The 16,249-nt window shown below is 41.2% G+C and overlaps 1 protein-coding gene across 1 annotated transcript in view; it reads left to right on the top strand.

The window, feature by feature from the left end:
* Positions 1–16,249, top strand: part of nup37 (nucleoporin 37) — a 29,800-nt gene that overhangs the window by 12,812 nt on the left and 739 nt on the right. Inside the window, exons 4-7 of the mRNA XM_085251243.1 lie at positions 929–1,001; positions 1,199–1,293; positions 14,413–14,503; positions 16,024–16,199. Of these exons, the coding sequence (XP_085107369.1) occupies positions 929–1,001; positions 1,199–1,293; positions 14,413–14,503; positions 16,024–16,199 (435 nt within the window). The remainder of the gene's footprint in view (positions 1–928; positions 1,002–1,198; positions 1,294–14,412; positions 14,504–16,023; positions 16,200–16,249) is intronic.

Genomic DNA, 16,249 nt, shown 5'->3' with positions numbered 1-16,249 from the left:
TGCAAAACCCAACTAGGAGCAAATGCCCCCTCAACATAGCTCCTGGGATCAGTGGGGCACAGACCTCCCCACCACAATAAAGCAGGGATTCATAAATGTCATTACAAGATGAAAGGGGAAAACATTCACATATGCATACAGTATATAGACTCTAAATGTAGCTTCTTTTTTTAATGTAAAACATTAAGCCAAGATTCTGCTAATTTTGGTCAAGCAGACCTTTCAAAGATGTTCTCACTTTCAAAAACCTATCCTGTTTCAGCCTCTGTGGGGTTAAAATGATGGCACGAGGTAGAGTGAGTTTATGTCAACAAAACAAAAATTCACTGGAATTTCCCCTTTTTATTCAATGGGAATGGCTTTGACATTTAATTTAAAAAAAGGCAAAACGCCAGCGTGTGTTCCATGTTTTACAACAAACACTAATACGCAGGTTGAGAGGGCCTGTCCTAATATAATCTAATCTACTGTAGCAGTAAAACCCTGGAGCACGTTAAGGCTGTTTGTAGTGACATCATGCCAAATCCATCTGTGCCTGTGCTCGAAAATGTGTGAACTGCTGTCTGTTTATTCTGGTGATATGTGTGTGTTTTTCTTGTCATAAGTGAGTTAGTGTAATTGTGTGAATAATTGCAGGCGCTGGTATACGAGGACTGATTAGAGGGGAAAGTCCTCTGCCTGGCTCTGCACAGGTTTTTTTGAACAGAAGCGTGCACAAATGGCGTGAGGATTCTTATTTTTCTACATGTTTATCTTAGCTTGCAATCAGAATCTCCCTGGCAGTGTTTCTACTGATCGGCGTCCAAGTTTTTACCACACACACACAGTCTCATCCAGAGGTGTCAGTGTAGGTGGTTGCATGATGTCGTTTGTCATCGGTCTGACTGTTTTGATGCTCACTCTGTGTTTTTATGTCCTCTCTTTGCAGGTTGTGCACGGCTGCAGCTGACAGAAAGCTACGCCTGCTGACTTCTGATCTTCAGGATAGGCATGAAGTCAAGGTAATGCAACATCTGGAGCACATTGGCCACAACTGCGCTTGTCATTAGGCATCAAACTTGCGCTGCTTAGTGCTGACGTTCAGTGCTTAGCGATAGAGGAAGTAGTTAAACTGCTACAAAACATTCATTTAACAACTTATTGATTGGTATATTTTCTGTTTTTGTTCACACGTTTGTTTTTCCAATGCTGTCACTAGGTAATGGAGGGTCACACCAGCTACATTAACCATTTGGTGTTCGAGCCCATGGAGGGGAAACAAATTGCTTCCGTCAGTGATGACCACACTTGCAGGTCGAACCCGTTTTATTTCCATGTGTGTGTGTGTGCGTGTGTGTGTGTGTTCCCAGCTTCTGATTTTCAGTTCTGTTCTCTGTTAATGGTGCAGAAAGTTCTGACAGTGTTTCCACAGTGAAACACGATGCTAAGCACAACATGCTCCAGTGTGACTGTGCGTAAGCACAGAGCTGCTTTGTAGCTTTTCTAGCTAATTGGTTAAATATGGAAATCCAATTAGCTGCAGAAAGATTTTCCTCTCTCTAAAGGGGGGTGGGTGTCCCGTAACAGGGTCCCCAAAATTTCCTTTTCAATTAAGGCGAGAGGAGGGGAAAAAGTGTATCAGTAGCTGGGGCCACCACGGGGACAACCCCTGTAACATTGTGAGGCTGGTTCTGCTGCAACATACAAGCACGTCATTTAGCTTTTACTTCTGGATGCCCACTTCAGCCACATAGCCGTTAGTATTAGCTGTCCTGGAGGTAGTTAAGTCATATACTTTTAGCTAGTTATTTCAGCTAGTGTTGCTTTTTGTCTCAAATGGCAGCAGCAGTGTAGAAACTCTAATATTTTTAGATTCAAACAAAAAAATGCAGGTAGTTGGAGATAACGGACTGGATATAAAGATGAAAATAGCTACACTTACACCACCTGTCATGGAATAAGGGGTGACTATGTAAATCAAGACTGTGGACACATAGTAACAACTTCATGCACCAAATCATACTCTTCTTTATGTCAACCAGTTGGGGAATATCTTGAATAATATAGAATAGAATAGAATTCAACTTTATTGTCATTGCACATGCACAGGTACAGGGCAACGAAATGCAGTTTGCATCCATCCAGAAGTGCTTTAGTGATATAGATATATTACAATATATATTAGCAATAATATAGATATGTGAGTATATTACAGAAATGGGTCTATTATGGTATGTTATAATGTACACGGTATGAAGTATGTTGTGAATATTCTATAACTATAGGTATGTACAGGCTGTAGTGAGTACAAGCTATGTACAGGATATGAACAGGATATAAATATGAAAAACTATACGAAATAAATAACTTTACAGAAATCTGAGATATACAGCTATATATATAATATGCGCACAACATCACATGAGAAACGTCAATCAAGTCATAAATTGGGTTAGGAGTAGGCTTGTCTTTTTATACAGTTGGACCTGATTGAGTCGACACCTTCTGGCTAATAGAAAGAAGAAAAAGTTTCGTTTTTCGGACCTGACTGTAGACTGCATATGTAGCTATGTTTCTCTATGAAGACCTCCGCGAGGCCTTGTAGATCTCAGAAGGGAGTCTGGTGTGGGAATGGAGAGTAGACCTTTAACTGAGGAATCCAGTGTCCGGGATGGGGTGTAGGGGAGGAGAAGGTTCTGATAATTACTGGATTTGTAGCTGAGAAGAAGGATTTTACAGGAGACTTACCTTGACTGGGAGCTGGTGAGGGTGATGGGTTAGCAGGACTTGGTGCAAAGAACTTTCCAGAGCAATGGAACCTTATTGTTGTTCAGTTAGAGAAAGTTGGTTGACATCCAGATTTTGATATCTTCCAGGCAGTGAATCCAAAGCAGAAATACCTTCAACATGCATTTTTTTTTACTGGCTAGTCTGGTTGCTGAAAGACTTCAAGTGTTATAGAAGTATATTTGAAACTCATTTCCCTTGCTCTGTGACCTCAGTAAACACTTTCCACATGGCTTTATGATCTCAGTTGCTAGTTTCAGGCCTTATCAAATAAAAAGTGAAGATTATCATAATTTTAAGAGCATTATCTAAGTCCTTCCTGTCTTGTTGTAGAGCCATGCCTTGCTTTTCGTGTCTGGTTTCAAAACACCAAGATATGAAAGCAGCACGGTGGCACGGTGGTTAGCACTGTTGCCGCACAGCAAGAAGGTCCTGAGTTCAATTCCACCATCAGGCCGGGGTCTTTCTGTGTGGAGTTTGCATGTTCTCCCCGTGTTTGCGTGGGTTCCCTCCAGGTACTCCAGCTTCCTTCCACTGTCCAAAGACATGCAACTTGTGGGGATAGGTTAATTGGATAATCCAAATTGCCACTAGGTGTGAATGTGTGAGTGAAAGTGAGTGCGAATGGTTGTCTGTCTCTGTGTGTTAGCCCTGCGACAGACTGGCGACCTGTCCAGGGTGTACCCCGCCTCTCGCCCTATGACAGCTGGGATAGGCTCCAGCGCCCCCCGCGACCCTGAAAAGGATAAGCGGAAGTGAATGGATGGATGGTGAATGGAAGATATGAAAGCCCAGGCATGCAGCTAACCACAATACCTTATTGGCATTTACTGCAGTCCTTTATCATGCTGCCATTAAGAGAGAGTTTAATCTCATATTCTGAAGTATAAAAAAATGCTATTAATATCTGTTGATGTGGATTCTGAGGTGGAGGATATTTTTCCAATAATTTATTGTGAAACTATGTGTGTTTGCGTTAGTATTGTATGATTTTGTCTTGAGAGTCACACTGCATTATAATCCAGCATTTTTTTTTAATATACAGTGCTTTGAAAAAGTATTTATATATTTTTTATATAATTATGGCATAATTTCTTAGATTTTCTCCGTATTTGTCACACTTACTTCTTACACATCATCAAACAAATACTAATATTAGATCTCCAAACCTACCTCCCTGTGTGGAAAAAGTAATTGCCTCTTAAACCGAATAACTGGTTGTTCCACTCTTGGCAGCAAGAACTGCAATTAAGCATTAGTTATCAAACATCAGTTATCATAGAGTCTTTCAGATCATCGTGGAGGAATTTTAGCTGATTTTTCTTTACAGAAGTTTACAACAGAAGTTGTTTGGTTTTTTTTCAACTGCATTGAATGGTTTTCCAGATGCTTTGGCCTGTTTAAGGTCATGCCAAAGCATCTCAATCAGTTCTAAGTCTGGACTTTGACTTGGCTCGTGTGTTTCAGATCATTGTCCTTCTGTGTAACTTGAGTGCTCTTGAGCTTCAGGTCATAAACTGATGGTCAGAAATGTTCTGGAAGAGAGCAGAATTCATGTTTTCATCAAGTTAATCTAGCAGCAAAGCAGCCCTTCACCAGCACACTCACAGCAACGTGTTTGACTGTTGTTGTGATGTTCTTTTTATGAACTGCTGTGTTAGTTTTATGTCAGATGTAACGAGACTCAAACCTTCCACAAAGTTCAGCTTTTGTGTCGTCAGTCCACAGAACATTTTCTTAGAAGTCTTGGAGATCATCAGCATGTTTTTTGGCAAATTTGAGATGAGCCTTTTTGTTCTTATTGGTCAGCAGTGCTTTTCTTCTTGAACTCTCCCATGGATGCCATTTTTGCCCAGTCTCTTTCATATTGTTGAATCATGAACTCTGACCTTAACTGAGACAACTGAGGCCTGCAGTTCTTTAGCTGTTGTTCTGGGTTCTTTTGTGACCTCCTAGATGACTCATCGATGCACTCTTGGGGTAATTTTTGTCGGCTGGCCACTCCTGGGAAGGTTCACCGCTGTTTCGAGTAGGGCTGGGCCATATTATACCGTTCACGGTAATACCGGTATAATGTTAGGCAACGATAGGAAAATGAAATATCGCGATAGAATGGGAGTAAAACGCGCATGCGCAGTGCCTTTGTTTTCATACGCACTAGGGCTGCCACAAACGATTATTTTGATAGTCGACTAGTCACCGATTATTTTTGCGATTAGTCGACTAATCAGATCATCATCCATTAGACGTAAAACTACAGCTTATTGCACCAGCAGCATCTGCTCTTATATAACTATCATTAGCTTACAGCTTTAAGTGTTTAAGGTCTGTGCTAACTAAAAATAAAGACAAGATGATAGTTTATTAAATTTTAATGAAATTTGCAGATTGTTTCAGTGAAGTTTAATAAACTCCTTGCCATCTAAAATATAACAGGACACTGGAGTATATTCTGGAGCATCTCACACTTCTGATAATCAGTTGTCTGCTTGACGTTTATTCAGCTGTGTAAAAACTATAACTTTAATCTCAGACAAACTGATTTACTCAGGAACAAATAAAATACTAAAAAAAAAAAAGCCAAACAATAACATTTTAAGTTATCTAAGTGACTCATATATATTTAACCTGAGTAGCGAAAGACGGCGGTGGGTTTGAAAACGATTTGCGGGGAGTCCGGTGTTCTCAGGGCGCTAGTGAGCCTAGCCCCCGGCTCGCTAACGAGCTAGTGGGTAACAGATGTCTCCGAAAACGTCGGAGCGCTTTTGAAAATATGTGGTGTCCTGATAAACTGAGCAGATATTTGAGGTTTACACAGCTACATTCTCGCCTGAAAATATGTTAAACGTTTATTTTGTGACCCAGAAAGAATAATAAGAGTAACATTAAAACTAACTAGCTGCCGCCATTGTTGGAAACTGCGCTGGGCCGCGCTATGAATTCTGGGACACAGCTGCTTCTTCTTCTTCTTCTTCTTCGGGGTTTAACGGTAGCTGACATCCTTGTACATGCAATGCTGCCATCTTCTGTTTCAGTCCGTTATTACACTCTTAAATCCTGCCACTTATTCCTGCGTCTTTTGTGATCTTACAAAGTTTCAAACGACGCGTCGACTATTAAATCAGTCGTCGACGATTTTGATAGTCGACGTAATCGTGACTAGTCGACAAATCGTGGCAGCCCTAATACGCACATGGCCGATTGTTGAGTGAAACAGATGAACCAGAATTGGTTTGTAAAAATGGTGCAACTTCCGTGATGTGGAACTGGTTTGGTGTTTGTCCATCAGATACACAACAAAGCACATTTTTTTTGCAGAACATGCAAGCGGCCATCGTTATTGTCGTATTTGTCGGACTAAGATGCTCTTAAATCTGGGAGTAATCTGGGTCCTAAACTCCGTATATTCAGGTCAAACAACACTGCAGCATCACTTAGAGTTAAAAACTGTCTAAATTCTTTCATCTTTAGTAAAACAATCAGCATTGCTGCTTTACCAGGTGTAACTATGAAGTTTAGCTTCCAGGCATCCATTAAAACAAAATTTATTACATTTAACGGAGTTAGAAGTTAGCAGGAAGCTAGCGGAAGTTAGCTTGCTAGTTTCGCTAGTTACCTAAGCATGATATAGCATGTTCTGACTGAGAGATTTCTGAAAAAAATCAAACGTACATCTCTGCTATCACTTCCAACATAAATGAAGACAGGAAACTAAACAGCAGTGACGTTTGTAGGGTTACTGAAGTTGGGCTAGCTGGTATATAATGATGTGCTACGTGATCGCTAGCGACACAGCTATGTTAGCATAACATAAACAGTGAAGCTGGAGGACGAACACTAACACTTTTCCACTTATAAAAGTTAGCTTGAAGGTTCTTCATGGTTAGAGACAAATGCAATCGCATGGCAGGATGCTGTAAACGGACCAATCTTCAGTCAGGAGAACAACTGAGATAATCCATCCACAATACGAGGTTAGTCATTAATATACTGCAACAACATGGGAATAGAGCAGCTGCCAGAGAATTCAACATTAATGAATCAATGGTACAGAAGTGGAGGAAGCAAGAAGAATGAGTTTAATAAAGTTTGATTTATCTGACTGCTTTGTTTCGCTTAATGTGCCTTATAATCCCGTGCACCTTATGGTCTGAAAAATACGTACTGCACACTGCAGTTTAATGTTGCAAAGCACCTCTTTTTAACTTCAGTGGATATTATACATGGTTATGCTCAGGATATGTCAGCACATTTCTACTGGAAATGCCTTTTGGTTAAACTGTCAGCAAGGAATTTGCATTTGCACGGTTACATTTTTATAAAGCTTTAATGTACATAAAAACCAGCTTCTTGTTGAAGTGAAAATAAATGGAAGGTTGTCTTTTTGCGCTAGTAATGTTGTGGAGTTGTATTTTGTCTCGCATCAATTATATCGTCAGTTATATCGTTATCGCAAATTTTCAAATATATATCGTGATAAATATTTTTGGCCATATCGCCCTGCTCTAGTTTCGAGTTTTCTCAATTTGTGCATAATGGCTCTTACTATGGTTCGCTGGAGTGTCAACGCTTTAGAAATGGGTTTGTAACCATGACTTTGTCTCTCAGCTGTTTCTTTAGATTGTGTATGGTGTGTTACTTTTTGAGTGATTCTTTTGTACCCTGCTTCTCTGTAAGAAATGATAAAGGGGCAAATAATTTTTCACAGGCTTTTAGTCGGTCCGTTTTTGACTATCAGCAGCATAGTGATCCCCCTGTCCATTCACATCTGAACAAGTCTCCTCAACTCTATTCCTCCGCTCCCTCTGCCAAGTGTCCAGAGAAAACAGGAGTGCGCTCTCTCTGCTGAAAGATTTAAATTCTGTCATGTTGAGAAAATATGGGACGCAGGAGGAAGACAGAGGAGGAACAAGGGATAGATCAAGTTAACAGGAGACGACCTTCCAGTCAGCCCACACAAACTGAGCCTCGATATGAGAACAGGAAAGAAAGGGAGGGAGGTTTCTATCTGCATGTATAGACTCATGACCTCTCCATCAGTCTGTTAGCTTTGGCTGGAGTGCCTCTACTATAAGTTTGTTGTCATCACTGTCCCCTGCAGCTGTGGGACCTCTGCTGTTTCCAGTATGCAACCTGACGCTGGAGCAGCAAGGTGGGGAACCAGACTGCACTTCCTCAGAGATGGAGTCTTGCTTCATGTAGTCTAAACAACTCATGGTGTCAGTGTAGGTGGAAAGGGTGTGGGTTATGCCACCTAGAGATCACGAGGGCACACTGCAGGGTTCTGAGAGGATTTGGGGCTGACTGAGTTCACCGCTGAACTCAGGAAAACGCCCACCTGCTGCTGCTGCATTATGTGTATGGTTTAAAGCAGTATATCCTGTTCTCACTGATAATCCGTTTGCTTTTTCCTCAATCCCTCATCTTGTGTAAGGGGAGAAAAAATTACAGTACTGTGATAGCCTGTCCTCGATTACTGGTTCTCAACCTTATTGGGTCCCTATAAGATTAGTTCAAATAACCCTCTGTAACCCCACCCACTCAACATGTTCTGAATTTGTTGTCATGGATTACAAACCTGACCTTATTCAACACTTTTAGTTACATTAAGGTGGATATTCTGTTAATGTGGGCAGCTTCCATTACTACTGCCTTTTTAAAAAAAATAAGTAATCTTGGAAGTTGGGAAAATTGTGTGAATCCTGTGTGATCATGTGTTTTAAAGTCAGTAGAGCGTAAGAAATGCTATTTTTAGAATAGAATAGAATAGAATTCAACTTTATTGTCATTGCACATGCACAGGTACAGGGCAACGAAATGCAGTTTGCATCCATCCAGAAGTGCTTTAGTGATATAGATATATTACAATATATATTAGCAATAGTATAGATATGTAAGTTTTATAAAACATTTAATACATTTTTTTTGTTTCTCGCTCTGTCAACAACTAAATAAGTCGTTAACCAACATTTTCCACCTTTCTCAGTTGTTTCTGGGTCTTAAGAGAGCATTCCTGCCACCTTTTCACAATCTGGACCACGTGTTTTTTTAGATCAGTCTTAGCTTATAAAGAAGAAGCTAGATGTTTCTAGATTATCAAGATTCAGTGTTGCTCCCTGCTAACAGATTTGTCAAATTACAGACGTTGTGCCTGACTGATATTTTCTCATAGATTTATATAGGAACTGAAATATTTTTGCAATTATAGTTATCGCCACCTGGGGGCTTTATGAAAAAAACAAAAACAAAAACAAAACACACAAAAAACAGCCATGTCCATCTTTTATATACAGTATATGGTTCCAGCTGTCCTTTTAGCCTCATCAGAAATGGTGTTACTGGAAGGATGAATGTCAAGAAGCCATTCTAAAGGAAGGAAAACCGGGAGAAAGGCTGAGGTATGCCAAATTATTCAAGAACTGCACTGAAAATCACTGCACTGACGAAGTAATGGATCCAAACTTGAAATATGTACGGCTTTAGGAGAGAGGTACAACAGTGAGTATCTGGAGCCATTGTAGAACATGGTGAAAGCCCTTTCATGGTTTTGGGGCTTGATTTCAGCCAGTGATGGTGGGGATCTTGTCAGATTTTTAACCACCGTACAAAACCACCTGGAAAGCTTCTGGTTATCAAGAGCTTGAATGATTTCAAACACTCTGCCAATGCAGTAAAAACATACCTGAATAGAAAAACACACAAGGGAACACCATCAGTCATGGATCGGCCTCCCCAGAGCCTGAACCTCAACATCATCTTAACAGACAACTGAAGAAAAGGCAGAAACATCCAAAGAAGAGCTCTGAATGTCCTTCAAGAAGCCTGGAGAACTATTCCTGGAGACTACTTAGTAACTGAGTTCAGGTTGTGTGGAAGAACAACGGAGGTCACACCAAATATTGACTTTTCAGTTTGTTAGCCATATATATTTGTGTTCCCTGTTCATGTAGTGACCCTTCAAGGTACCTGAGATATGATTCTTATTTCTCACCTTTGATTATTTATTCTATTCTCTAAAACAAATCGGGTCACACAGTGCTAACGGCATTTCCCGTTTCCTTCATTTATCCGAAACCCCAAAAAACCACAACGCTCCAACCTTATTGTTTGCTCACTCAGATCACTTCCAATGTCCTTTTCATCTCTGTTGTTGTACATGGAAGCAGAGAGTTATTGCTTGATGTAGTGTGATGCAATAACAGTGCTTTATCAGAAGAGGTGACGCGTGTTTTCGTGTCTCATGTCTTTCACCTCATTCGGCAGAGGTTATGTTTTTTTGGGGAGCTGGCGTTCTCCATTTGAAGGGGAGAGCGGTTGACCGCAGTTTGGCCGTTGGTGGTGTAGCGTGCAATTGAGCTCTGCTTGGCTAGTGGTCTAAAAGAATAGGGTTTAGTCGTTGTTTTCCTCATGTGGTCTGGGGGTTTTTCCTCTCTCTTTTCTTTCCCCCCCCCCTCCTTCGTTCTCCACAATGGAGGCCCAGGCTGCACATGGGCAGAGGAGAGAAGCCTAGAGTTTTGACAGCACCCTATCCTACTGCCTGCACGGGAGACGAGGCAGGAAAAGTTGAGTGTTTACTGTGGTCTTCATCTGAGACGGGGCATATCCTCCCCTACACCGCACCACTGAGGACATCAATCTCTCCAACAACACACTTGACATTTAGATAGTCTTTGGAGGTACTTTATTACATGATGTCTTTTGCATGACCTCATCAGTCAGCGCCTTCCCATGCTTCACAAGACTTTGTTTTATATTCCCAGAAACACTTGCAGCCTTCCCTGTGCCCCCATCTCCACCTTTTCTTCTAGTTCAGATGTGGTTAACCGTAGATCCAGGTCTCAGGAACCGCAGCTCTCTCGGTCCAAGTGATTCATTACATCCGTGGTGTTGCTGAGCTGCTTTTGCGATCATACATCTTATTTAGCTGCTGGAGCCATACTCTAATTAAGATTGGTCCTAATCCTCCAGAGCTCTCTGTTTCATTTGCATAAGGTAGGATGCTGTTCAACTTTTCTCCGCCACGCTTCCCCAGCTGACGTGCGTTTCGCCGCCCTACGCTGTATTCCACAGAAAATGAATGGCAGCGGGCCGCCCACAGCGAAACATTTGCTGTAATGCAAGTGGAGCATAACACCAACTCAGGCGAGGGTGCTTAGCCCCCTACCTCCATTCCACTCCAACCCACCTTCCTCTGCCCCTGCTGTCATAGCTCAATGTAATTTGACGCTGGCGTTTTTTCTGTAAGAGTCCAGTATAAGTCTGTCTGTCTTCGAAGCTTGAAGGCCCAAATCTGAGAAAAGAGCCCATTTTCCCTGGAAAAGGATGAAGACAGCTGTACCCTGCTGCAGATTAGAGGAAACCATGAACTTCAGTGAAAAGACGCCACCCATTATTTACTCACCAGCCTTTTACTGTGAAAGCCAGGCATGTTTCCACAAAGCTGCAGATTTATTGAAAAATAAAGGCACTCCAACACGATTCACCAGTCTGGCATTAGTGGGTATCTTTGCTGCTGTGATCTTTATAGCAACAACAACCAGCAACTCACAAATACAGCTAACCAAATTTCGTGCTGAAGACCAGAGATGGGCAGTAACGCGTTACTGTAATCCGATTATTTTTTTCAAGTAACGAGTAAAGTAAGGGATTACTATTGCAAAAACGGTAATTAGATTACTGTTACTTTCCCGTAAGCACGCTGCGTTACTGCGTTACTAAAACCGTGATTTTTTTTTTTGCGTGTCTCATGACAGTGACGTAAGCAAGTGCGACGTTCGTGACAACAGCTGTGTGCAGATCAACAATGGATAATATATCGAGTGCGGGAGAGAGTATGAGCGTGCAGCGTTTAAAGCGTGGAAGTACTGACCTTTAAGTTTGATTCCATAAAAAGTGACAAAAACATTAGTGTCCGCTGTTCACTGCGTGGGAAGAAAAATTCTTTTTACAGCGAAAAAAACCCTAAACTTCCGAGCAAGCACGGACAGTACACTGCCACGGGAATATGAAACTCCCAGATCCTTCCACTGACCGCTACGACACACCTGCACCAGGGCAAACCTCCGCCTGCCCCACTCCTGCTATACAGGTGAAAATAGAGCAACAGGACCGCTGAGTCCTTGATTTTATTTATTTTCTGCTGTGTTTTACCTGCATTTATTTGAAAGAGTGAGTGTAAACACAAAAACAAATTTTATTTTATGTGCTGGAATATGCAGAAAATAGGTTTAAATGTTAAACAAATTTCTTCCAGTCAGAGAATGTTGCATATAATTTAATGTTTGCTTCATGCGTAAAGTTAAAAGATTAAAACTAATAAAACAAGTTTTAAAAAGAGACTTTTTCATTTGATTACATTTTATATGATGGGTTATGCAGAAAAAAATAGAATTGGGCTGAAAGATCGATCGCTTTATTACCTATTCAGGTTGTAAATCATTTTTTTAAAAAGTAACTAAGTAACTAATTACTTTTGAAAATAAGTAATCAGTAAAGTAATGGGATTACTTTTGGGGGGAAGTAATCAGTAATTAGTTACTGATTACTTTTTTTCAAGTAACTTGACCAACACTGCAGAAGACAACAAGAGTCAAATCAACAGGAACAATATCCATCCATCCATTTCCTTTCACACTTCCAAAGAGGTTATAGTAGCGGCAGGCAGACCGAGGTATTCTGAACGTCCTTCTGCCCAGATGTTTTTTCCCTGTGTCTTCTGAGAGATTCTGAGACACCATCAGCCCAGATGAGATATATGGTCATCAGCCACTTTATTGGTTAAATCTGTTCCACTGCTTATTAACATGAATATCTAATCAACCAATCACATGGAGGCAACTCAGTGCATTTAGTTAGTTAGATATGGTCAGACCAAGCATTAGGATGGTGAAGAAGGTGATTTGGAACGTGTCATGGTTGTTGGTCTGAGTATTTAAGAAACTGCTGATCTGCGATCTCTAGGGTTTACAGAGAATGGGTCTGAAAAAGAGAAAATATATGAGTAAGTAGCAGGTCTTTGTGCAAAACGGCCTTGCTGATGTCAGAGGACAATGGCCAGACTGCTGCAAGCTGATAGGACAAAAAAACAAAACAAAAAACCGACAGTAACTCAAATAACTACTCACTACAACCATGGAATGCAGAAAAGTATATCTGAACGAACTGCACGCGCATCAGGTGGCCTGCAGCAGAAGACCACACTGGGTACCCCTCCTCTGAGCGAAAAACAGGAAACTGAGGCTGCAACCCACATAGGCTCACCAACATTAGACGATAGATTAGAAAAACGTTGGTCTGTCCCAGATTCTGCTCTGACATTCAGATGGAAGGGTTAGAATTTGGTAAAACCAACATGACCCATGTTGGTTTTACCAACCAACCAACTTGGATTCTATCCTGTCTGATATTAACTTATCAGGCCAGTGGTGATTGTGTAATGGTGTGGGGGTATATCTATTTGGAACACTTGTGGTTCTTTACTACCAATTGAGCATTGTTTAAACACCATAGTGTGCCTTTCTTCCGATGGCTACTTCCAGCGGGATAATGCACCATGTCCATGACAGTGAGTTCACTGTACTCTAATAGCCTCCACAGTCACCAGATTTCCATCCAAAAGAGCTTCTTTGGGATGCTGTGGAATGAGAGAATGACATCATGGATCTACAGCTGACAAATCTGCAGCAACTGTGTGATGAATCTATGCCATGAAGAATTAAGGCAGTTCTTAAGGTAAAAGGGAGTCCAACCCAGTGCTAGCAAGGTTTATCTAATAGTCTCTCCAGTGAATTCTGGGACTACCAGGGGCATGTCTAGAGAACTTTCCAGGGAGGCATTCTGATCAGTCCAGACAGCTTGCAGCCAGCAGTAACCCATTTCGACCTTGTTTACTTGTGTTCATGAGTCTGGATAAATGACCAAGTGAAGGCTGGAATGTAGACAACTGATAAATCAAGAGCTTAACCTTTAGGCTCTCTTTAACACAACATCTGCATGCAGTTTCATGCTCCACCCTCCCGTCACTCAAGACAAGATGATGGTGCAAGTTGAGGGAGTTTGATAACTACTGCAAACATACACAGCTGCAGCAAACACAGAACCATATCTCATCCAAATATTGGATCATTGCATGCCTTAATAGGAATAAGAAAACTCAGGGCATTATATTTGCAAAGGTCAAGGCTGTGTGTGCCATTATGCTTTTGCATTTAGCACTACAGAGAAAGAAACCTTTGGAAGGTCAATTCATTCTAATGTTATGTAAGGGCTAAGGGTGGCTCAAAATCCGATGCTATTTTTAGGCGCCTGCTCTAAAGCCCCATCTTTGCTGTTAATTAAGAGGTAGTGGATTTTGTTTTTGGATTTTAGGCCAAGAACAGTTCACGTGTCAAACTGAATCAATCCGTAGCACAACTAATTAGAAATGATTAGAGCCCTGTGTTTTTTTACCTCCTACACAATAATGAGACAGTTATACAGGTTTTGGCAATTAATTCTCACAGCACTTGCGAACACAGTGTCAGTTCCAATACTCTGGAAACAAAGTGAGTCAAACTGGGTCAAACAAGGTGCCTCACTCTGAGATCGCTCTGCATTTTGTTGGTGTCCATTTTAATCTTTGTTGTCCACGTGAATTCATGTCTGCAGGGTGTGGGACCTGGATGGGAATGAAAGCGCTACTTTCCGGCTTCAGTCTCCTGGCATCAGTGTGTGCTGGCACCCAAAGGAAGTCTTTAAGGTAGGAGTTGCCTACTCTAAAGCTGAGGTAAAACACCTGAGTAGTATAGATGGTTTACAGTTGGAGGGTCAGGTGTGAGGTCAACTTTATGGATGCCCTCACTCCTCCGAGACATCCTCATTGTTATCAGAAACACTTGAAGTTCACGTGGGTGGTTAGATAAGCCAAATAAAAGATTCTGCCCAACATTCAAATATAGATTTTGTTGTGAAATATCTTGATGTGGAGCCCAAAGCACACATGTGGGTAAAGGCCTGCTGAAGTGTACAGAGGAGGGTGAGAAACAAAAAAATATAGTTTTTAAATCCTTTCATAATGTTGCAGAGTCCAACAGAGTTTAATCATGCTTAATTTCTACTTTCTATACTGTTGCATGCTGGGACATGCTCTAATCTGTAGTTTAACTGATATATTGCACATGATATACATAAATCAGTATATATTTCACTGAAGCTCCACATCTCTAAACCACTGTCTCTGTAAATATGGTTTCTACTGCATAAAGTTAATAGGGTCAACAATAAAAATACAATAAATTATACACTAAAAACCATAAATCTGAATTAGAAAGAAGAACTCTCACATAATAATAGAAGTCAGCTTTGTTTGCACAAAAACAAACGCCAGGATGTCCTGCTCAAGTAGATCTGAAAGCAAGTGAGATTAAACGACTGAATGATTGGGCAGCTCTTGTGCGAAAAAATAGGTTGTTCCACAGATTAGGAGCCACCACCGAAAAGGTCCTATCGCCTCTGCCTTTGAGCCTGGAAGTAGTAACATCCAAGAACAATTGGTTCCTAGACCTCAGTGCTTTGGTAGGCGTGTAGAGCTTCTACGCCAAAACACTAAGACTCTTAAAAACAAGTAATAAAATTTTAAACTGGATCCCGAGATGGACTGGAAACCAGTATAGGGAGGCCAATACAGGTGTGGTGTGGTCATGCCATTTCTTTATTGTCAGAAAGCGAGTTGCTCCATTTTGTAGAGCCTGCAGGCTACGAAGTAACGACTTAACAAAGCCAACGTACAAAGAATTAAAACACTCTAATCAAGAGGTATTAAAGGTGAGAATTACTCTCAAAGTCATGTTGAAGGAGATTGGCCTTCACCTCACTGAAGAGATGTAATTGAAAAAAAGCTCATCTTAATTGTTTCCCTGATAAAGACGTTTCACAACCTTCACGGTACCCTTAATGATGAGTTTTGATGCCTCAGTGTTTGATGCCCATACTGTAAAATATGTCCACTGGCATTTATGTAACCATGATAAAAATAAGTACCATCATTTTTAGGAAATCTCTATGAACCGACAGGATATTTGATACCAGTTGTTTTCTGTTCATATAACCTTGGTACAGAGGTTTAGTTGTGCTCCAGGACCCACCATGCATCCGTGTCATCTTTGCTACCTTTGTTGCAACCAAAACGAGCACCACTTTCAGAATAAAGCATGAATTTGGTGCAGAAGTACAAAGTGTTGTGAAATCCTTGCTACATTCATTACGTCCTGTGCTCTCTAGTTAATGGTGGCAGAGAAGAAGGGGACGATTCGCTTTTATGACATGGTCACCCAGCAGGCCATCCTGTCACTGGAGAGCGAACCGCTCATGTCAGCAGACTGGTGCCTTACCAACACGATCAAAGTAGGCGGGGTGTCGGGCAGCGACTGGCTGATCTGGGATATAACTCGATCCAGGTGAGAGGATGTGTGGTGCTGATATTGCTCGAGGTATTGATTTGGGATGT

Source organism: Mchenga conophoros, linkage group LG17, assembly GCF_057382185.1.
Source record: "Mchenga conophoros isolate Kocher_MC1m ecotype Shallow Benthic linkage group LG17, M_conophoros_male_GT1.1, whole genome shotgun sequence".
NCBI lineage: Eukaryota > Metazoa > Chordata > Actinopteri > Cichliformes > Cichlidae > Mchenga > Mchenga conophoros.
The sequence above is the reverse complement of the archived record's forward strand: the minus strand, read 5'-3'. Positions and strand labels throughout refer to the sequence as shown.